Source organism: Sphaeramia orbicularis, chromosome 7 (assembly GCF_902148855.1).
Source record: "Sphaeramia orbicularis chromosome 7, fSphaOr1.1, whole genome shotgun sequence".
In the NCBI taxonomy this organism is placed as follows: Eukaryota; Metazoa; Chordata; class Actinopteri; order Kurtiformes; family Apogonidae; genus Sphaeramia; species Sphaeramia orbicularis.
Genome location: NC_043963.1, coordinates 47,424,045 through 47,448,968, shown reverse-complemented (window position 1 = coordinate 47,448,968; position 24,924 = coordinate 47,424,045). Strand labels below are relative to the sequence as shown.

General features: G+C 37.1%; 1 protein-coding gene across 1 annotated transcript; it reads left to right on the top strand.

The window, feature by feature from the left end:
* Nucleotides 1-1,763: 1,763 nt before the first annotated feature.
* tbc1d25 (TBC1 domain family, member 25) lies at nt 1,764-15,337 on the top strand. The gene is made up of 7 exons (XM_030138628.1): nt 1,764-1,939; nt 4,194-4,303; nt 4,409-4,563; nt 5,039-5,166; nt 5,252-5,440; nt 7,212-7,487; nt 9,998-15,337. Exons 1-7 carry the CDS (start codon nt 1,895-1,897, stop codon nt 11,681-11,683), a joined length of 2,589 nt encoding a protein of 862 aa, XP_029994488.1. The 5' UTR covers nt 1,764-1,894; the 3' UTR covers nt 11,684-15,337.
* Nucleotides 15,338-24,924: the final 9,587 nt, after the last annotated feature.

Below are 24,924 nucleotides of genomic sequence, written 5' to 3'. Positions count from 1 at the left end.
AAAAAAAAAACTGATAAAAAATATATGGTGAGTTGAGACAATAATAATATATAAAAGACATGACAAACTGTGAAGCTGAAACTGAAGCACTGTGGTTCTGTTTATCTGTCAAATGTTCATTGTGGTCAGTTTCAGATGCTGCAGCTCTTTCATAATTCATAGTTTGAGTTCTTGTTTGTTCAGTAATAATTGTCAGCCTTGTAAATCCAAGATGGACTGACTGTACATGTCCTGACCAAGGAAAATAAAATTCCCACTTTGAGCAGTAATCTACACCTGGCTTTTCTGCCTCCGTCCATAATAATATACTTTATATAGACTAAATGTCAACTAAAATTAATGTTATAGCAAACTATTATGTTAATACTGATTTTAATACTGACCATAAGTCTTCTATTAGTTTATAAGACACCTGTGATAGCTCTTCAGTTTTCATTCTCTTTCTAACCACAGGCCTAGATATGAATGTTTACTCTCTGTCAGTTTCTCAATTCTGCATGTTTTGTTGGCTACTTTGTCTCAAATGATACCACAAGATACAGCATAACCCAACTCCCTAAAACTTCCCCGGACAACTCCAAGGTCTTGCGTTCTTTCTGTTTGTATCTTATTTTCTTTCTTCTGCTTAGCGACAGCGTCATACATCATATTAACCAACCACATTTATGCTTAGCGCAGGCTACTATAAGTTAGACTGACTTCCTGGACAGGTCAGAACTGACTTCTGAGAGAGGGCGATGCTTTGTTTGTCAGTTTCTCACTTGTGCACAATAAAGGAAGGCCTGACTGACAATCAATCCATTCTCCATGAATTTCTTTGTCGTTTACGCCTCCACGACAATTACATGATCAAAAACAGATTAGTTTTAGCAAAAAAAAGTCTCCATTTTGGATGTCTGAGGTCACCAGAAATTTGTGATGTTAAAATGGGGTCACGAGCCAGAAAAGGTTGGGAACCACTGTATTAACTACTGTCAACTTAGAAATTAAAATCTTATCTTATCTTATCTTATCTTATCTTACCAATGTCACTTTTTTAAGATTTTCATCTTTAAAGCAAAGGCCAGGTTACCACATATATACAGGGTGGGGAAGCAAAATTTACAATGAACATTTAGTTGTTTTTTCTCAGCAGGCACTACGTCAATTGTTTTGAAACCAAACACATATTGATGTCATAATCATACCTAACACTATTATCCATACCTTTTCAGAAACTTTTGCCCATGTGAGTAATCAGGAAAGCAAACGTCAAAGAGTGTGTGATTTGCTGAATGCACTCGTCACACCAAAGGAGATTTCAAAAATAGTTGGAGTGTCCATAAAGACTGTTTATAATGTAAAGAAGAGAATGACTATGAGCAAAACTATTACGAGAAAGTCTGGAAGATACTATTAAAGAAGAATGGGAGAAGTTGTCACCCGAATATTTGAGAAACACTTGTGCAAGTTTCAGGAAGCGTGTGAAGGCAGTTATTGAGAAAGAAGGAGGACACATAGAATAAAAACATTTTCTATTCTGTAAATTTTCTTGTGGCAAATAAATTCTCATGACTTTCAATAAACTAATTGGTCATACACTGTCTTTCAATCCCTGCCTCAAAATATTGTAAATTTTGCTTCCCCACCCTGTATATTTGTAAATTCTGTGCAAAACAAACTTTTGTTGAGAATAACTTTAGTATCAGTGGTTACAAAGATGATTGCTAATCAAAACACCAGTAGATGGCGTCAATGCGGTTGAAAAGCCTTTGGAAAATTGAAGTAGAAGAAGAACGGGAGCCAGAGATGCCGTGTTGACGCTACCCCTGTCATGATGTTATTGATCACTATGTCTCTGTAGGACGAAAACAAAGCTCCAACACCCATTCTCCTTCCAAACGGAGTCTTTAACATGGAAGGCGAGGAAGAGAGGGGGGTGGTCCGAGTCAAAGTCAAGGTAGGATGATGATGGTTTGGCTAAGAAATAGTCTGCTAACGTCAGCTAGTCCGCTAGCAACAACTCCGCTTTTATGTTTGAATTCAATTCTGTGCTAAATGTCATTCTCTGTGTGTCTAACAAATACCATCTTACTCGTTGGTGAAACACATGTCGCGTAGATGATTGACTTTCGACCAGCTTGATCGGTGTTATAGTGGAGAATTTTCGTGTTTATTAATTTTGTTGATGGGCACCATTGTTTGTTTTTGCTGAAAGGGTACGTCATCCCTGACTCCGTCTGTCATGACATTTTGACCCAGTGGTGCTCTGTGGCCATGACATATGCTGTGTTCATGTCCAAATGTCAGTCCAGTGGTAGATAAGCTATTCGCTCTGAAGCCCAGTGTCACCTGCCTGCTCTGCTAGCGCTCGAGGAGGACTGGGACATCACCGCGTGACGACACAAGTTACCTTGACGATACACGTCTGTAGTGTGACGAAGTCAAGGCTCGTGCCTAATGTGGCGGAGATTTCCTGTTAATATTCAGTAAAAGGCACGTGTGCCCTGGGTCAGTGCTGGGTGTCAGCTGTGTGCTGTGGCTGGTGCAGGGGTCTGAGGGACACCTGTCTGCAGGGTGACCACAGCAGGGGTCCCATCTCTGGAGGGAAAGCATGGAGGTCTGATCCTTTCCCCACGTTTTTATGACTATTTTAGTAATTTCTTGGTAATTTTCTTTTGACGATTTTGTTTGTTTTTTTTTTTTTTTAATTTATTTATTTTCTTTTTTTTTTTAGTTTTTATACTATTTTGGTAATTTCTTTTTGTTTTTTATGCTATTTTGGAAAAAAAAATACTATTTTGGTAAAAAAAAAAAAAAAAAAATGACTTTGGTAACTGATCGACAATATCTGTTGATTTACATTTGTGGTGGAGGGTGGGTGTAAAAGCTAAAAGTCAGAAAAATAAGTCTCGGTACTGTTACACCCCTACTGACAAACATATCTCATCAATTGCTTTTGTAATGATTTTTTTAAATTGCAAAGAGGCTTAGTGGACACCCTGCATATGCAGTTTGAGGAACTTCCTTACAAATCTTTATGTAAATCAGGGGTTTCCAATCCTGATCCTCGAGGGCCGGTATTCTGCATGTTTTAGATGTTTCCTTCTTCCAGCGCACCTTACAATTGTTATCAGGCTTCTGCAGAGCTTGATGATAGGCTTATCATTTGAATCAGGTATGTTGGAAAAGGGATACATCTAAAACATGCAGGATATGGGCCCTCGATGACCAGGATTGGACACCCCTGATGTAAATCATTTATAAAGTGGTGTGTACTGAGATACAAGATCCAGCCCAACTCTGACCATTTCATTTGGTCTTTTATCAATACAGTACTGACATATCCCCTCATGGGGGACAGCAAACATCGAATAACACATCAGAGACAAAGTAATACAGTATAAGTGTAAAAAGACTATGTAAATATATCACTTCTTACATATTGTATAAAAAGACTGTATAGACTATAAAAATGTCACACAAATTACACTGAAAAATGTTGACAATATACAAAACTACAAAGAAATACAGAAATATACAAAAAACAACTCTGTACTAAAGATGGAAGAAATATGTACACCATATAATGGATTTACAGTATATGTATATGTATGTATGTATGTATATGTAATATAGGATATAATATAGGATCATGATTATTGTACTGAGGTAGGGTGATTATTGTAATGTTCATTAAACTGAGGGTGGTGTGACCAGTGTGACTAGCAACTTTCAACATAAACATCTTGTATACACATTAGCATGTGAACATTCAACATAATGGTAGTTCACATCACTTGTGGCTATTTTATTAGAATAAAATGACACAAATTGAATACATGTCATTAAAGGAAGTGTGAATAAAACTTACCTTGTCTGTAAAAATTACATCAGATTAAAAGATAAGTCACATCAGATTTTCATTAGCATGGATGATGAAAACAATTCCCATGATCCCATGCTACATTTAAGCATGTCTTGATTATGTTGTAAAAAGGCATACTTATGTGTACTTACATTCTCAATATGCATATTTAATACATAGTTATTTGACCGGATTTGTTTTACTGGGCAGAATAAGTTGTTTACTATATTAATAAAAAAAAACATTGTTCAACGCATTCAATCATATTGAATACTTATAGTCTTGTTATTTTACGTGTAATTGAGAAAGTGTTATTCTTAATTCTTATTTTGACTACACTTTCCAGAAATGCGATGGAATGCTTCCTGTGGAATTTCGCTCCTTTGCTGTTGATCCCCAGATAACGTCACTGGAAGTTCTACAGCATATACTTATCAGAGCTTTTGATTTAAATGGGTAAGAGGAATCAAGAGTAGCTAAACCGTTCCATAGACACATATGTAAGCATTAAAATTGGTAATAACCACATGTTTGTTTGTTTGTTTTTTCTTGATAAACTAGGAAGCGAAACTTCGGGATCAGTTACTTGTCCAGGGATCGGAGCGGAACTGAAATGTATATGTCTCTCCTGTCTGACTGGGACCTGGATGTTGCGTTTGTCAGTGCTGCTAAACCATATCTACAGCTTAAAATGGACATAAAACCTTCAGAAGACAGTAAGAAGAGTGCTTTTGTAGCACTGATCATCAGCTGCAATGTCTTTAGTTTGAGTCACAGTCTGCAATATGCAACTTCAGCCTAGATGTCTATAAATATTACACACTGAATGTTTAAAATATGTTGTATGTACAAACTGAGTCATTAAAAATGACATGGTAAAGTTATAAAACTGCATCAGTTTAGTGACAGTGGTTCTCCCATGGTTGAGGGTTGCTGGGGCAGTAATTTAAGCCGATCCACATTCAACCTTTGCGAAATATTCATATGTATGTATATATCTATATCTATATATATCTATATATATATCTATATATATCTATATAGATATATATATATAGATAGATAGATAGATATAGATATACACACACACACACACACACACACACACATACATACATATATATATATATATATATATATATATATATAAGCACAAACATAACTGACCAAGTTTCCAACTTGTTTTTCTAGGTCCTGTTATGGAGGATTGGGACATCATAAGCCCCAAAGACGTGATTAGCTCTGAGCAACTTCTTGCAGAGAGAACTCGCTCCTTGGCATCTGCAGCTCTTCCCTTCACCCAGTCTTTACTATCTCAGGTTTTTACATTTCCTTCACTTTTTTCCTTCCTCTTCATGCTTGAATATGAGTCTTTACTTATTCCTTTGTTTTACTTGTGTTCAGGTGGGCCGGACTCTGTCCAGAGTCCAGCAGGCCTTCAGCTGGTCTTATGGGGAGGAGATCAAACCTTTCAAGCCCCCGTTGAGTGATGCAGAGTTTCACAGTTACCTAAATGGTCAAGGCCAGTTGACACGACCTGAAGACTTGAGGCTGCGGATTTACCATGGTGGCGTGGAGCCCTCACTTCGTAAGGTGCAGTAAATACCAGCCATTTGTTCCAAACAATTCCTTGTACACCACAGACTGTATTTGGAAAAAGCCACAATTCAATGAATGGAAACATAAAATGTCTGACTCAGCAGCCAACCTGGTAAACAGCACCTGCACAGAAGCACAAACAGATGGCACTTGCACACACATCAGTCATAAGTCACTTTCACACAGAGATCCCGGAAAAAAAGGTGAGATGGTGATCCCACCTTTTTTCCACTGTTGACCGATTTCCACCGCCAAGCCAAAGGAGTAACAGAGGGAGACAGGCTGGACTTCTACACAGCAGACCTGCATTCCATAATCAAAGGGGTTGTGACGCTGCATATAGTGTGATGTGTAACTTGCACATCTGAAATACCCTGAGCATAGCGGTGTTGCTAACCTCTCTAGAGTCTTTCACTGTTCCACAATATTAGCATGGATAGAGTCCTCCGCCACACGTAACAACAACTCATGGATCTCAGCGTCTCCCCAGTCTGACATGTTTCTGGTCATGTTGATATGTTTGTTTACTGTACACAGCACATGCTTATTTTTAAATCCCCCCCAGCACGGGAGTCGCACACGTGATATGTCATCAAAACCTCCTTGGTTGCGGAACAAGAGGTGTTCCTTTTACATAGTGTTCTGGAATCATGATTGCACCTTTATCAAGGCTCTGTTACTACCTCCAGAGGCGTTACAGAGCTGTGACAGAAGTGAAATGAAGTGAAATACTCCCGGAACAGAAATGCTGTGTAAAAGGGGCTGTAATTAAAATAAGTGTGCAGAGCTTTAAGCTTAATTAATACTATTTAAGCAGGTGAAGTATATACGATGAAATCATCCCAGTTATCATGAAAGTCGAAAATTAAGTGTATATATTATATTATATTATATTATATTATATTATATTATATTATATTATATTATATTTCTTCCAGTTATTATTTTTTTGCCCTGAAATTTGACTATTTAACATTGGGGTCTATGGGGAGTTGAAAAAGTAACAATTGGATAAGTAAATATATTTCTTTTCACTTACTCTAGGTCAGGGGTGTTAAACTCATTTAGTTCATCTCATTCAGGCAAGTTTGACCCCAAGTGGGCTGGACCAGTGAAATAATAACATAATGATACATAAATGATGTCAACTCCAAACTTTCTTTTATGTTTTAGAGTGAAAAAGGTCAAAAATTACATCATGAAAATGTGTACATCTACAAACTATCCTTTTGAAGCAATGTGAATAACATAAACAAACTAAAATTTCTAAAGAAAAATAGGTTTCAATTTTTACAATATTATGCTTCAGTTTATCATTTCCACATTTCGTAACAGACATAATATTTTAAAATTGCACTTCTTAACACATTTCTGGTTGTTCGTATTTCTTCAGGTTATTCATGGTTTTTGAGAAATGATAGTTATAGTGTAAATACAGTAAAATTACATGAAAATATTTACATTTTCAAGGAGAAAATTTGGAGTTGCCATTATTTATAGGTTATTGTGATAGTATTTTACTGGTTCTGACCCAGTTGAGGTTGAATTAGTCTGAATGTGGAACCTGAAATAAAATGATTGTTAATATCTTGTGGGTAATTTTTGCATTTCACTAATTCATCCCACGGGCTGGACTGGACCCTATGGCGGGCCGGATTTGGCCCCTGGGCCGCATGTTTGACACCCCTGCTCTAGGTGGAATATATTGATTTAAAATCTGCGATAATGTAACTTTCCTCATTTGCACTGTCTGCTGTTGTTTTAGGTTGTGTGGAGATACCTCCTCAATGTATACCCTGATGGACTGAGTGGACAGGAAAGGATGGACTACATGAAAAGGAAGACAAGGGAGTACGATCAGTTGAAGAGAGAATGGACAGCGAGGGTCAGCAATGAAGACCTTGAATTTATTCGTGGGAATGTTCTCAAAGATGTTCTGAGGACAGACCGAGCTCATCCGTACTATGCAGGTTCAGAGGACAGTCCACATTTGACTGCCCTCACAGATCTGCTCACTACTTTCGCCATCACACATCCACAGGTATTGATATTAATTCAGCTAGATTGTACAGGGGTTGGACAAAATAATGGAAACACCTTAAAACATCAACAAAATATAATTTAATATGGTGTAGGTCCGCCTTTTGCTGCAATTACAGCCTCAATTCTCCGAGGTATTGATTCATACAACTTGTGAATTGTTTTCAAAGGAATTTTAAGCCATTCTTCAGTTAGAATACCCTCCAACTCTTTTAGAGACGACGGCGGTGGAAATTGACGTCTTACTTGAATCTCTAAAACTGACCATAAATGCTCAATAATGTTGAGGTCTGGGGACTGTGCCGGCCATACGAGATGCTCAACTTCATTAGAATGTTCCTCATGCCATTCTTTAACAATTCTAGCTGTATGGATTGGGGCATTATCATCTTGAGGTGAAGGTGTTTCTATTATTTTGTCCAACCCCTGTACATCAGTAGAAAAAACAGTGTTAAAGCTCCTGCTGTAGATGTTTTAAAAACATCTATAATTGAAATAACGCAATAGCTGCCAATTATGGTAAGAATGATCATATTATGTTGAACGTATTGATCAGTCATATTAATTAATTAATGATTCATTAATTTTTAATACTCAGTAATGACTAGAGAATTTTTAGAAATTTTTGATGAGTTAAAAAAAGAATTTAACAAGTATTCCCTATATGGATGCATGGTTTTGACTAATTCAGTTAATTAAATACTTATTTAGTGTACCTGGAACCGCTATTTTCCAACTCAAATTACAATTTTATACAAAACCATTCAGCTCCTGCAGCAGCCTCTGTTGATAGTTTCAAAACATAGAACATATTCTTTGCTAAATGTGTATTTTGGAATATTTCTACTTTAAAAGGTTCGGAAATGAACAAAAAAAAAAAAAAGACAACTTTTGCTTTTAACAAAACATAGCCACAAATATTTAACTCTTTAATCTCACTTATGACTTCACTTAATTGTATTAAATTTGTCCATAAGCTACAGCAGAACAGTAAGCAATTAAAACAGTTAAAAAGAAGCCAGCTATCTATGTGGCCTATTTTATAGTCAAAGCCAAAAAATTTCATAAAAAAATGAATCGAAATCAGAAAAACATGATGTGTAACTCATTCTTACAAATTATTGCTCCAATGTACACTGAACAAAAATATAAACGTACCACTTTTGTTTTTGCTCCCATTTTTCATGAGCTGAACTCAAAGATCTAAAACTTTTTCTATGTACACAAAAGGCCTATTTCTCTCAAATCTTGTTCATAAATTTGTCTAAATCTGTGTTAGTGAGCACTTCTCCTTTGTCCTTTGCTGAGATAATCCATCCACCTCACAGGTGTGACATATCAAGATGCTGATTAGACAGCAGGATTATTGCACAGGTGTGACTTAGGCTGGCCACAATAAAAGGCCACTCTAAAATGTGCAGTTTTACTGTATTGGGTGGTCCAGGGGGGTCAGAAAACCAGTCAGTATTTGGTGTGACCACCATTTTCCTCGCACAGTCTTCTTCATGAATTCTCTGAAACAGCTTTGGAGATGGCTTATGGTAGAGAAATGAACATTCAATTCACAGGCAAAAGCTCTGGTGGAGATTCCTGAAGTCAGCATGCCAATTGCATATTCCCTCAAAACTTGTGACATCTGTGGTATTGTGCTGTGTGATAAAACTGCACATTTTGGAGTGGCCTTTTATTGTGGCCAGCCTAAGGCACACTTGTGCAAAAATCCTGCTGTCTAATCAGCATCTTGATATGCCACAGCTGTGAGGTGGATGGATTATCTCAGCAAAGAAGAAGTGTTCACTAATACAAATTTAGACAGATTTGTGAACAATATTTGAGAGAAATAAACCTTGTGTGTACACAGAAAAAGTTTTATATCTTTGAGTTCAGCTCATGAAAAATGGGAGCAAAAACAAAAGTAGTGCGTTTATATTTACCTCCGCCAAGGAGGTTATGTTTTTGCCAGGGTTTGTTTGTTTGTTTGTTTGTCTGTCTGTTTGTCTGTCCGTTAGTGTGCAACATAACTCAAAAAGTTATGGACAGATTTTGATGAAATTTTCAGGGTTTGTTGGAAATGGGATAAGGAAGAAATGATTAAATTTTGGTGGTGATCGGGGGTGGGGGGGCCCACGGGGGGCCCATTTCCAACAAACCCTGAAAATTTCATCAAAATCTGTCCATAACTTTTTGAGTTATGTTGCACACTAACGGACAGACAAACAGACAGACAAACAAACAAACAAACAAACAAACAAACCCTGGCAAAAACATAACCTCCTTGGTGTGGGGGGGGCCCACAGGGGGGGCCACTGATCAGCCTTGGCGGAGGTCTGCGCTCTCCGTGTGCTTCTAGTTTTGTTCAGTGTACTTCCATCGATGAGTTCTTGAAATCTGCAAATGTAACACCTTCTCGTGTTTTACATTTTAGATCATGTACTGTTATTCTTTTAATATAAGCTACTTTCCTGAAATAAGATGTAGAATTTAACTGTATGTGAATGTGCTGTTTTACAGATATCATACTGTCAAGGTATGAGTGACATCGCCTCCCCTATACTTGCAGTAATGGACAATGAGGCCCATGCCTTCATTTGCTTTTGTGGCATCATGAAACGCTTGGAGGGGAACTTTCGGCCAGATGGGCAGCTCATGTCAATTAAGTTTCAGCATCTGAAGTTGCTTTTGCAGTACTCAGACCCTGAGTTTTATTCATACTTGGTGTCCCGAGGGGCAGATGATCTCTTCTTCTGCTATCGCTGGCTGCTTCTGGAGCTAAAGCGAGAGTTTGCCTTCGAAGATGCTCTAAGGATGCTCGAAGTTACTTGGAGCTCCCTGCCTCCAGATCCTCCTGAAACTGAAGTAGAGCTTTTGGGAGCACCGCTAGAGACAGATGACACAATGGCCTGCATAGAGAAGAACAAGACGGTTGTACGGAGCCTAAGAGATGATAAGGAACAAGAAGAGAAGCAGCGCAAACGACACATGCTGAGGCCTTCAAGAGAAGAACCAGATGTCACCCAGAATAATGCTGTGGAGGGAAAAGACAGGCAGCACATAGAGGGGAGTAAGGCAAGCAAGGGTGCTGATAGTAATAAGTATGTGTTGACCGCAGAAAAAGAAAATTTACTCAATATTCCCTTTGAGAGGAAAACTAGTTTTGGAGAGTTTAAATACTATACTGCTAGAAATGAAGATAGCTTTGATATGGAAGATGCTGAACACCCACAGGGAATAGATTCAAAATCCAACGTCCCAAGTCGCCAGTCTACAATGGACAGTGAGGAGGACCCAGGAGAAAGAACACCCCTCATTAAAAACTGTGAGAACGGCCTCTCTCCAGTTTCATCGCCTCCTGCGTTTCCAAGTGTCCTACCAGTTTGGAAAAATGGATCTTCTGTCTTTCCTACATTTGCAGCCTCGCCCTCTAACTGGCAAGGTAGTTCACCTGACTCACCACCAAAATCCACATCCCTATCCACAGTTAATGGAAAAGAGGCCTTACCAAGAACTGTCCCTCAAGTACTGACATCCTCCGCTCACCTGCACAACAGTACAGGGGTCACCTTGCCCACCACCTCCACTGTAAAAACCTCTGTTGCTTCTCCCTCCCACTCTCGATCCCTTCTTTCCTCACCCATTTTATCCTTTGGAAGAGGTCCCACACTCCCCAGCAGCAGATCATCCTCCAACATTCTCCCTTCACCTGGCAACAAGTCCCCCAGCACCACAGTGAATATGTCCAGTTCTGTTAAACTGGAGAGCACCAGCAGTAAACCATGTTCCTTGCCACCTCCTCAAGAGTTTGGCAAAGGAAATCCTTTCATGCTGTTCCTGTGCCTGTCCATTCTGCTGGAACATCGAGACCACATCATCAAGAACAGCTTGGATTACAACGAGCTGGCCATGCACTTTGATCGCCTTGTGCGGCGCCATAACCTTAGTAGAGTGCTCCAACGAGCCAAGGCGCTATTTGCAGACTACCTTCAGAGTGAGGTGTGGGACTCAGAGGAAGGGGATGAAGTTAGCTCAGACTCTCCAACAACTACTACTGCTGCTCCACTCTCCCCGTCTTCAACCATCTCTGCCAGGCCCATTTACAGCCCTTTGGCATCCCCTCAGTCATCAACTCAGAATTCAACCTATAACCTCTCAACCACAATTCCCTCACCAACAGCTCATGTTTCTTCTCCCACTTTCTGATACCATCTTATATCACTGGTATCCCATCTCAGTGGACCTTATAGTAGACTGTTTTTGACCTGTTGTCTCCCACATTGAATATTGGACCAGTAATCTCATTCTGTACATGCTTGAAAACATATATTCCTTATGCCTGCATTTATCATAATGTTTTATTTTCATCAGCCTTTTCAAGTTAAGCTTTTTATTTTCTGGACTGTAAGAAGGAATCAAAGAACTTATATATAGTAATGATGATCCAAGACAAAGTGTGCACTCATTTGAGTGCATGGCAGTTTCTCTAAATGTGCATTTTAATCCTTTCCTCCCAGATTGCTATTGCATGACATGTTAAACCTGGTGAACTGGGTGTTGAATTGTCAGTTTGACAGAGCTTTGCTGGAGCCATCGAAGGTTTAGTCATTTAGTGTGTTTAGTCTGTGTTGGCCTTTTGATTGACATTGTTTACAAGTTTATGTTAATTTATATAAGTCACAGAAGTGTCTTGAGTAAAGCAAGTAAGTTACATGAGTTCAAATATAAAGGGAATCATTCATCTTATTGGTTAAAACTAAGATGCTCTTCACCGTGAAGCCTGTCAGAAGATTTTAACAGAAAATGGACTTGTTAGCCAAGCAATCGGTAGTCAGTCACAAACATTGTAAAGGCACTTTTTAGCTAGACCAAGCCACCATATAAGAATGCAGCAGTCTGACTACAGGTTCAGCTGCGATACCTGAATGGATCAGCTTTCCATTCACTTATGTTTCAGTCTAGTTCAGTATGTTGTACCTGAATGTCCAATGGTCTGTGTTGTGAACTGAACTGTATGCACCTCTGCTGCTAATGTTTAAATGAAACTTATTACTTTAAACTGGGTTTAGCATGCAGATGTGTAGCTGCTATCAGTTTGCAACAAACCAACATGAAAACAAAGTAAATAAATAAAAACATTGGTTATTGGCCAAAACCTTACTTTAACTAGCCCAGAATTTCAGAGTTGGTGCACCCCTACCAGCAAATTATTCATCCTGGTCTGAACAAACCATATTTACTTACCTTGTCACACGTAACCTTTAATGATATATCACCGTTACATTTATGAAGGGCCACAAACTGCTTGTGAAGTTCTGTCTGAGGAGGTTGATCACACCAGCATTTTTCCACATTAGAGCTGATAAAAGTTTTAGTATTTTATACCTTTGTTAAATAGTGATGGCAGGAAACACAAGAGGGAAGAGCAGTGACATCAATATAGGCCTTTTTGGTACCAGGAACATTTCAGCTATTTTAGGTGGTAAACTCTAAAGTTACAGGGATAACCCATCAGTTAAATTCAAAAGACATTTCTGAATCTGTGATTGAAATTTTGTTAAAAGCTTTTGCATAGTGTCCAATTATCGTAAACTTGCTTGACATACAATTGTTTGCCAATGTGACCAATTCCAAAATGTCCTGTAATAATACAATTAAAGGAACAGAATCCAGAAGGGTACAGGTAGAGAAAGCTGCTAGTGGAGCTGTGTTTCACTATCCAGTTTTACATAACCGTTTGCTGGTGGAGGTTAAAGTTATCGCAAAAAATCTTCAGTTTGTATTTTATTTAATAAACATGTACAAATGTGTCATGTACAAATTAATCAGTCTGTTGGTTTGACTGGAGTCATGACAGGATGGAGTCACATAATTGTCAAAGTGAAGTGAGCCAAAAGTTGTTGTAACTTTCCACTTCCTCATCTCTCAAATGATCTCATTCCAACACATTGTGATCAATGTCAGCTTTCACTACTCACATTTCTTCTGCATTGTCCCTTGTACTCGGGTCATTAATGGACTAGAGAAGAATTCATTTATACAATATGACATCCTTGCATCAAAGTGGATCACTGGCCATGTCATTTCTACTGAGGAACATTCATTTCCTCTTGTGTTAACTTCACCCGGAGTGGTGTTCCAGATGTCTCTGCTGACAGATTGAAATTTTAATTCAACTACAGGAGACTTTTCAGCTGCCTTTCTTCAGTCTGAGTCATATTGTTTCAGAACATTAGTTTCACAAACCCAGTGACATTTGTCTGTTTGCTGGTGACATGCTGCAACTATATTCATAGACTTTCATTACCCTCAAAAGGCTATGTGCAATCAGCCACTGCAGTAATGGTCTGTGAAATGAAGTGGGTGTGTTCATAAATGTGCACACTGTGAGTAGATCAAGTGCAGAACTGAACACTTGGGTCCCATTTGCCCTGTTCAGTAAATCTGGACCATGGGCATTAAACGGGCAGGAATCACCCGAAGAGGCGATGCTGCTGAATTGTACATGGAAAATGTAGGAAAATGTGTTTAAGGGATTGACCCATGCATTGAAGAACCTGCTGTTTTTTTTATTGTTACCAAAAGAGACAGAAAATCATCAACAGAGCTTTAAATCATGTTACTGAGCTACATGATTTAATGCTTTGCACCAGTGTCTTTAGATTGGAGGTTTCTCTTTCTGTTCCTTCGAAGTGCTGTTGCATCTGGAGTTGGTGAAATGGTTTTCTGACATCTGCACAAAAAACTTGCAGTTCATATATTTTACCAATTACAGCGATCATTGATACTGTTAAACAGTAATATTGCCATTTTGAACCTGTTAGCATTTTTGTTAGTTTTCAGAAAAGTCTTTCCAAAGGTTTAAATCCTTGTCAGAGGGTTGTTTTGCGCCATTGCTCTCTAAAGGCAATTATATTTATAATGTGTTTTGTTTTGTTTTTTTCAGTGTAATAATTGGAATTAAAGGAGAAAGGAGTACCTTCTCAAACATACAACATCAGACATTGTCAGTTAGATGATATAAGTATTGATCAGTTTTAGCACATTTGAAGACTTCTGATTCTTTTTTTTTTTTTTTTTTTTCATTTCATTATTATGAAACTGAGACATGTTATGGCAGTACTGGGATCAGGGCAGAATATATCTGTATGTATACCCATTGTACAATAGCATCCTGTTGATACACTGTATGTGTTGAATTCAAATACAACAGTGGTAGAGTGAGTACTGTATGAGATGTATTGCTTCAGTGGGTTTACTTATTATTTAAAAACGCTGGCTATTGCTGTTTCCCAAAGCCTATGTCTTTATTCTGTTTTTCTTTTGCAAAAGTTTCAAAGAAACCATGGAGATGTAGAGCTCAAGTAGTTGTCTCTTTAGTACAACTGCAGGAGTCACATAGTGGCAACGTTTATACTTGCCTTGTATGGTTGCTGACAGTAGTTTGAAGCCACATGAAATGGAAATTGAAACTAATTGTAGCTTATATGCAAATTCTGGCAAAAAGTGCCTCTGATAAATTATTGATATGTTCTTTTGTGCTCAATGCTATTCAGCATTTTCTTTTGAAAGCAGATTTGAAGCGACTGATAGATGGCACATGACACTCTTGATGTGTTGGAAATCCTGACCTTTGTTGTATGGTGTTGACCTCAGTGGAGGTCAATTTCAGGCTTTTTTGGGGGGGCATTAACTTTGAATTCTACATCCTGCAGAAGTTTGTGAAAGCTCATTTGTGCCAAGAAAAAAGATACTGTTAAAGGTATGGATGATTAAAATGAATACTGAAATTTCAACTTTTTAGCAAGATTTTGGTATGTATACATTACATCTGTACTTGCTATAAAACTTGCTAAAGCATTTTTTAAGATTCAGTGGTAGATTTGCATGTATTTATGTATGTGTGTGTGTGTTGGGGTCTGTTGTACTTGCAGCTATTTATTTGTTGGCATTGGTGAATCAATTTCTAAGCTAATAGTGTTATACACAGTTGCTACTGAGGTAAATGTCAAGCATATTTGACTTAAAGTTTTGAAAAGAAAAGTTTCTGTCATGGAAAAGACAGAATAACAATTTAGTGTTCTCACGACTCCAGACCTGTTGTGTGAGACATGTTTTCTGGGGAAATGCAGGAAACAGTTGGGTAAAAACTTCACTGCATCAGAATTGGAAAAGTTGTTTCCATTTCCTTTGTGCATTTACTCTGAGTACCTTTGAGTATTTTGGAATTTTGCTATTTCAAAATATTTTCTAGTGCAAAATTTCAGAATACACATTAGAACGTGAGAATAGGTGTTAGGATATTCCTGGAAAAAACAATCCGAGTCCACTATGTGGTAATCCTTGTATTGTGAGTGGTATCAGTGAAGTGCAACTGTTGTTGGCTTACGAGAGTTTACTAATGTCAATAGATAATTGGCTCCTGACATAAAACAGACAAACAAACCTCATGCAAGTACATAAGTAAGCATGAATCTTCCATATTCAAACTTTGAAGTAATGAAAAATAGCCAATCACTGAGTGGCCACATTGTGGTCATACATGTAAATCAATAACCATTTAAAGTTGATTTTATTTTTCTGTTGTCACCTTCCTTTTTCTGGTATTACTGAACTTTAATACTTTGTACTTATCTGTTAAATCACGGGTGGCAAACAAATGGCCTGTGAGCCAAAAGCAGCCCACCAAAGAGTCCTATCCAGCCAGTGGGGTTGACTTTGTGAAATACAAAAATTTCACTGAAGATATTATTCACTTTAGTTCAGTCGCCACATTCAGCCCAATGTGATCTCAAGTGGATCAGACCAGTAGAATACCATCACAATATCCTATTAATAATGACAACTTCAATTTTTAGTCTTTGTTTTAGTGTAGTAAAAAAAAAAAAAAGGAAAATTACATGAAAATGTTTACATTTACAAGCTATCCTTTAAAAAATTTTAATAACTTGAACAAATATGAACAACCTGTAATTACAATATTCTGCCTGTTACTAAATGTTTTATGTATTTATAGATTCATTGTGATTTGTAAGTTGTAATGCACATATGTAAATGATAACTGAGGCATAATAATGTTAAAATTGCACTTAATTTTCATAATAAATTTCAGTTTGGTCATAGTTGTTCAGGCTATTTACTTTTTTTTTTTGACAGGATAGTTTGTAGATGTAAACATTTTTAGAATGTAATTGTACTTTTTTCACTCTAAAACACAGAAAAGTTTGGAGTTGACATCATTTATATATTATTATGTTATTTTACTGGGCCAGCCCACTTCAGATCAAATGGGGCTAAATGTGGTCTCTGAACTAAAATGAGTTTGACACCCCTGCATTACATCATCAATTGGAATTGTTGAAGAGGATGGAGAAAGTTGTAATTAAGTCTTCTTATTCCAACCAATGCACAAATGTTCGTTACTGAGGCTTGTGTGTGATGAACACCATGTCCACAGCCTCGTGTATCAGAATGTTTCAACATGTTTCCCTTTGGTCCAAACTCCAAATGGAAACATAATAAGATATACAGGGTGTGGATGATTGTAATGTCAAAGAGAGTCAGGAAACAATTTGAATACTGTTAATGAGGAAGTATATTTTGTGACATGTCTAGACTTTGGACCTCAGCATAGTTCAGTGTGAAATGGAAAAATATTTGTGGGCACCAAGACATAAAGATTATTGTTTTGGACTGATACGAGTTTTAAACAGTGTATGTTAAAACTTTATTTAACATGAAAATGTACTTTTTGTATTTTTTGACATCCATGTTGTGCAAAATGTCAGGTTAGGATTAGTGACATTCATGGATGGCTCAACAGGATATGTGGCTCCACATGGTAAATCTGTTTTGATGAATTCTCTCATTTTAAGCATAAATTGCTAATTATCTTAATTATAGAACAGCCATTGTGATTATTGTGGTTATTACTCCTACAGTTGATTTTGGCTCCTTTTGTATATCAGTATTTAATAGCATATTTTAAATGAACTGAAGTATTTGACTGGACTATGAGAGCAGTATGTGCATTAAAAATGTTAATCTCATGGAATTATTAAATGCACAGAAGTTAAAAGTTTTTAATCATACAAAACACACCAATGTTACCGATTATATATTATACACAAATAAATATTCAACTCAACTCATTGGTTGAAGAGCACTCAGACTTTTGGTTTTCCTTTAAAGGCTTGCAGAACAGTTGAATTCTGGTATATATTTGCATTGTTAATTATGCATAATTGCAGTTGGAGTAGTAAAATAAGCAATTCACTTTAAAATTAACTTTTGCAAAACAATGTGACTCATACAAGAAACTGTGATACAGAGAAATTTCTGTTTACATTCTCCACAACAAATTCTAACCCTAAATTTTTTTTTTTTTTTTTTAAATGTAGGACAGGATAGTATGTTGCCATGTGCACTGAGCACTCTATCCTTGCACGGTAGTAGTTACACTCAAAACCACTGGAACCACAGGCTGATTCGCTCAACTTCCACTATGGGAGTCCTCTGTTGAGGTGCTTTTTTTTATTGGGAAGCAGGTGCAAATCAATATACAGGGTTGGACAAAATAATGGAAACACCTTCACCTCAAGATGATAATGCCCCAATCCATACAGCTAGAATTGTTAAAGAATGGCATGAGGAACATTCTAATGAAGTTGAGCATCTCGTATGACCGGCACAGTCCCCAGACTTCAACATTATTGAGCATTTATGGTCAGTTTTAGAGATTCAAGTAAGACGTCAATTTCCACCGCCGTCGTCTCTAAAAGAGTTGGAGGGTATTCTAACTGAAGAATGGCTTAAAATTCCTTTGGAAACAATTCACAAGTTGTATGAATCAATACCTCGGAGAATTGAGGCTGTAATTGCCGCAAAAGGCGGACCTACACCATATTAAATTATATTTTGTTGATTTTTTAAGGTGTTTCCATTATTTTGTCCAACCCCTGTATATCTGTCACTGCAGACAAGAAAATTAAACATACACACATACATGTGCCAAGACATTAGCCAAGATATAACTCACAAAATAAATAAATAACAATATGCGTAAAAACACATGTACACATGTACTGTATACATATACATAAGTGCATCATTACAATTGACAGTCATACCTCAGACAATAAAAGAAATAACACAAAAGACCTGCATATTTTATAGCCCCTTAACCCTAACCAACCCCATCCCACAGATCTTTCTCTAAATTTCATGACATGCTGGATATTTCAAATAAATACATGAAAATACAAAATAATAAGTTAAAGTTAAATCATAGTTTGAGCTACATCGAGTGCCTCCTTCCTGGCTTTGAGCAGATACTGGCCTGCTCCATTCATCTTGGCAACAGAGAGCTCCAGAGATAACACTTCTATTAAAGAATAAATCCATTGATACACAGAGAGTGAGTGCAGGGGTTGCCACCTAACCGCTAACATCTTTAGCTACTGCACATGAAGATAGCCACAGCAACCTTTGCATATGGTTAAAGTTTTGCCCAGAATCATCATTTAAAAACATACATTTTGGATTTAAGTCAATCTCTAAGCCAAGTGCATCAGAGAGAAGTTCTGCTATTTGTTGCCAGAAATTTTGAGCTGATGGACACTCCCACATAAGAGAGAATAGAAGGTCCCTATTTGATTCAAGTCACATAATTTGGAGAAGGCGATAACTTAATCATGACAAGCTGCTTTGGTGTTAAATAAGTATGATATAGGCAGTTGAGATTGATAAATTTATTATTTAGATTTTGTGAGGAATGAGCCATATTCCTCCATAGTCTAGGCCAGTCTATAGATGATTCAGCACAGTCCTTGTTCCACATGTTTGTTATCGCTGAAGGAGTCTGTGCATGTTCCAACAAGCTAGTATAAATTGCAGACATGTCCTTTAGTTAGCCCAGATATTTTCTTAAATAATTCCATTATTGGATGATTAGTAGGTTTCCTGTCAATCAATATACCTACTGCCCTTAAGGCAGAATGTAATTCTAGATATAAAAAGGAAGAGTTTGATGACAGTTTAAATGTTTCACTCACATCCTGAAAGCTTCTTAACCCATCATCGTTCATAATATCTCCTAAACTGTGGATTCCTGATTTATACCACTGAGGTGAAATGAAGTGCTCTCCACCAGACTTAAGAAAACTGGAGTACTTGCATGCCATTTAGATGTCCAATTATTTAATCTCTCTATTTTACTGAAATTTTGAAGTGCATTGGCTGTTCAGATGCTTTTAAACTATTATCAATTTTCCCAAATGAACGTTCATGAACTCACCAGCCGAAGGGAAAGAATGAAAATGTACCAGTGGCTAAAACAGATGTACTTAACATCTGATTTTGGTGTTTCTTTATTAAGGATACTACAGAGACTGCATTTTGTCAGTTGTATTGTAGTATTTATGTAAAATTAGAGTTTTCTTGATAGCTTCATGATGTTTCCAATTTTTTTGAAAAAATATCACTTGACTGACACCAAAAACTGCATGGCTGGGCACCCAAGTTATCTGAGCCTATGACCACTATGCCCATTAGATAATTTGACTTAGTCTAATCTAAACATATATAAACTAGAAAAGCACTTGGAGAGCGCAGTCCACCGCCCCCCAACACCACCAAAATTTAATCATTTGTTCCTTGTGCCAGTATCAACATATCCTGAAAATGTCATCCAAATCCGTCCATAACTTTTTGAGTTATCTTGCTAACAGACAGATGAACAAACAAAAATCCCTCCCCCCCGATCACCACCAAAATTTAATCATCTGTTCCTTGTGCCAGTATCAACATTTCCTGAAAATTTCATGAAAATCCGTCCATAAGTTTTTGAGTTATCTTGCTAAGAAACAAACAAACAGACAAAGCCCGATGAAAACATAAGGTAATCAACAAAAACAGATTGTAGGTGAAGGTTTCTTATCATACTGATCCACTCCGCATTAACTGAGGATAAACTGGAACATCGTTTACTGAAGGGGAGGAGAGAACACCGTACCACAGTTCACTGTGACAGCAACATAGGCGGACCTGACTGTTCACAAAAACAAATGAAAACATAACCTCCTCTGTTACACTTGGAGATAAAAATGAACACGACACACAGAACATGCCTTTTCATTTTATGCCACAATATGCTTAACTGTTTTGAATTTTAAACAACAGATGAATATGGACATGACTGTTGGTGTAAAATATGAAAATGACTGAACCTGTGCTTAACCCATAAAGACCCAGTGCTACTTTTGTGGTGGTTCCAAAATATTTTCTTCTCTACATTTAACTTTTCTTAAGTGTTTTATCAACACTTATTGTAATGGTATCCTCTGTATTTTGCATTTTGTCATTGAAAATCATGTATTTTCCTATATTTAATTTGCTGATTGTGTAGATATTCGTTAAAGCTCAGATTAAAGTTGAGGGTTATACCAGAAACAGAGAAAACTGAGGAAAAAGGTACTTTTTCAGCGAAGATATCAATAACTGAATGTAAACCCAGTGTCTCCATCCACTGTCATTTATCCAACTCCATGGGTTTTACTGGTGAATCAATGTTGTAGAAGATGACAGTGTTTCCACGTTCACTACGGAGCCTCTGAACATTCAAAGGGGTCATACCTGATATCTGATAACAAACTGCATTTAAACCAATTATTTCAATATATTAATAGGTTTAGTGAGTCAGAAGTTATTAAACATTTTAGATCAGTAGATGCTTTTGGTCACTGGTGGCCATTTGGGTCTTTATGAGTTAATTTGCATGGGAGCCTATATATCTTCAGTCATATTGCAGCCTGTTAGAGTATCATTCATTAGTATTTTTCTCGTTCAGTCACAGATGCCTTAATAAAATTCAACTATTGACAGTGAGCCAGCAGGAAGATTTAGTCATTATTGTGATCATTATTATGTAGGCTGATGCTTTTAATTAAGTTTCTTAAGTAAACTTAAGATTGTCCATATAATAACATATTATTATTATTATTATTATTATTATTATTATTATTATTATTATTATTATTATTATTATTGCATATATTTGTCATTCTGATAGTCGTACTGATTCAGGATTCATATTGTTAAATTACTGCGGTAAAGCCAGCTCCTATTCTCCTCTGCATGGTCAAACCAGCCACTAGTGTTTTTCATGTGTGCTGTTTATCTGATAATTGCAGTAAAGGAGCTGAAAGGAGCGACTGTCCTTTCCAGGCAACAAAAGTAAGTTGGCTAAAATGGTTTTAAGGCTATTTTCAGCATGAAATAAAATCTTTTTCCTCCACAAGTACTTCATGAATCTAGTATATTTGGAAGTAGTACTTCACAGACTACTATCACAAAAACTATGAACTACTTTTACTGAAAATTTTTAGAGTAATCATACACCAAAATCCCTTCCAGGCTACAAAAGTATGTTTTTTTGTCTGAAACAGTGTTAAAGACAAAATTCAGTGATGAATAAAATACATTTTTCCAATAAGTACCTCATGAAAATGGCATATTTGGTAGTAGTGTTCCATATATATTATTAAAACAAACACTATGAGCTACTTTTACTGTGTACTTTTGGAGAAATCCTACTCCAAAATCCTTTCCAGGCTACAAGTGTGTGTTTCTTTGAAATAGTGTTAAAGACTAAATTCAATGATGAAATAAAATTCATTTTTCCAATACGTACCTGATGAAGTAATCATACTCCAAAATCCCTTTCAGGCTAAAAGTGCTGTTGTCTGAAATAGATTTTAAGACTAAATTCAATGATGAATAAAATGGATTTTTCCAATTATAAAAAAAATAAGCTGAGTCTGAATCTGTGTCTGGGCCTGGGTCCGAGTCTCAGTCTAAGTTTGATTCTGGGTCTGAGTCTGTGTCTAATTATGGGTCTGATTCTGACTGTGGGTCTGGTGGAATATGTGAAAACAGGTTGAATTTGACAAATTTTGTTGCCATGGCATCAGGCCACATCCAACCACTTTTAGTAAAACATTGCACTTCTGTATTTAGTAAGCCATCTCCAGTGAAAATGGGCAGAGTTATCATCGTCACCAAGAGCGAAACTCCACAACAAAGTGCCATTTGTAGTATGTTTTTTGATGATGGGCCCAGTGAGTAAATACAAACATTTAAAACTCAACACGTGTAACTCAACGCATGAAGTGTAGAGTAAAGTTTTTCCATTTGACAATTTTAACCATTTCATGCATGAATAATAGTAAAGCTTTATTTATATAGCACTTTTTATAACAACATGTTACAAAGTGCTTCACATAAAGGAGAGATAGATCAAATCAAATCAAATTTTAAGCCAATTTACAGAAATCCAACAGAATCCTCCAGGAGTAAACACTTATGACTGGTGACAGTGGTGAGGAAAAACTTCCCTTTAACAGCAGAAATCTGGAGCAGACCCAGACTCCTAAAGGATGGCCATCTGCCTTGACCAGTTGGGGTTAAAGAGAGAGAGTAAAGGAGGAGAAAAGAGAGAGCGATAGAGATAGAGAGAGACTGGGGGAGAAGGGGGGAGGTAGAGGGGGATGCATGGATGCAGCTGATGCACAGATAACTGAACAAGAACATCTATGGAACTGTATAATAAACACTATCATAACTATATAGATAAGTGAGTGATGACGGTGAAGGTGGAGAGAGGCAGGACCACAGCAGCAGGTCTAGAGATGATCTTAGGAAAACCTGTGATGATCCTGGGAAAACCTGTGAGGCGACAAAGCACAGAGACTCCCGGGAAGAAGTCAAGTCAGTAACATGTATTCACTGGGGCGTAAACAGAAGAGATTTAATGAAATGCTTGTTTATAAAAGTGAGTTTTTAAGAGTCGCTTGAAGGTGTCTATAGAATCTGATGATCTGATGTAATGGGGAAGACTATTCCAGAGGGTTGGGGCCAGAATTGCAAAAGCACTGTCACCTTTTGTTGAGAAGTTGGAGTGGAGGATGGATAGGAGGTTAAGGTTTGATGAACGGAGTGGTCGTGAGGGTGAGTAGGAAACTAGGAGGTCGGAAATGTAACTGGGGGCGAGGTTGTGCAGGGCTTTAAAAGTAATTAGGAGTATTTTGAAGTGGATGCGGAATTTTATTGGAAGCCAATGTAGGGATGTGAGTATGAGAACCTTAGTCAAGATGTTTTTTCCTGACTGTTTTTATTCCTCTTTAGGCATGGAAAAAAAACAATGTGATTGAATTTTTTTTTACTGAACCTATTTTTTAGGGAGTTACAAAAATGTCCACTCAGCTGGACACCATTGTCTTTCATTTCTGAAGCAAAGAAACGTATTTAAAACGCAATATCAGAAAGTGATATACTGTGTGAAAACTATGAAATAAAAACATTTTTAATGCAGCTAATCTTTTGCTTTTTCACATTTTAATATACTCTAATACTAGTTATTACTCACTTCATGGAAATAATATGCAAAAAAATAATAATTTTTGTTTAAGAAAACTGTTAATTAGAGTCTAATAATTAACAATTTATTTACACTCAAACATGTTAGTGCAGATCAGGTTTATCAAGAACAGCAAAGTTACAGTAATTGTATGAATTGCAGCGTTTGGGATGATGCATAAGTGTCCACTGTATTGGCTGATATGCAAAAAAAAACAACCAAACCCATGAATATGCAAGAAAACAGCTGGAGAGGAGCTGTCCACTGTTGTGACCACTATGCATGAAAGGATTAGAAGAGTGGTGGGGCCGCCCACCACCCCCATGAACTAGGTGTTTCCAAGCAGTGGACTTTCAGACTCTGTTGATATTTGTAAGTTCGACAAAGCCCGATTCTTCTTGCATGTCCACGCCCTGTTTACAGGGGACGAACACCTGGCTTGGTTCATTGGTTATAAATTTATAGTCGACATCTTATCCTTCTTAAATTTTGGCCTTTTTTTAATCAAAGCTGTGAAAACACTTTATAAGAAAAATGATAGTTCTATTAAACTCATGTATGGAACATCTCACAGATTTAATGTGGAAAAAGGGGTACGCCAAGGATGCCCAGCCTCACCTCATATCTTCTTGCTAGTTGCTCAAGTATTGAATTACTTAATATTACAAACCCCTTTTAAGGGAATAAGAGTGTTTGACAAAGAAATTGAAATATCACAACTAGCAGATGATACTACTTTATTCTTGCAAAATGATGAACAAGTACCCCTTGTTTTATCTACTATATCAAAGTTCTCAAAAGTATCAGGATTAAAACTGTATACAAAAAAAAGTGAAATTCTACCTTTAAAAGACAGCAGTCAGTCTGAAATATACTGTCCCGGTCAAAAATACTGTAACTTATCTTGGTATAAAAATATCCAAAAATCTCAGAGAAACCCTTGACTTAAATTTGCTCCCGGTGATTGAAACCATCAAAATGAAGTTGAATTGTTGGTCTGCCAGAGATTTGTCCATATACGGCAGAGTTCTGT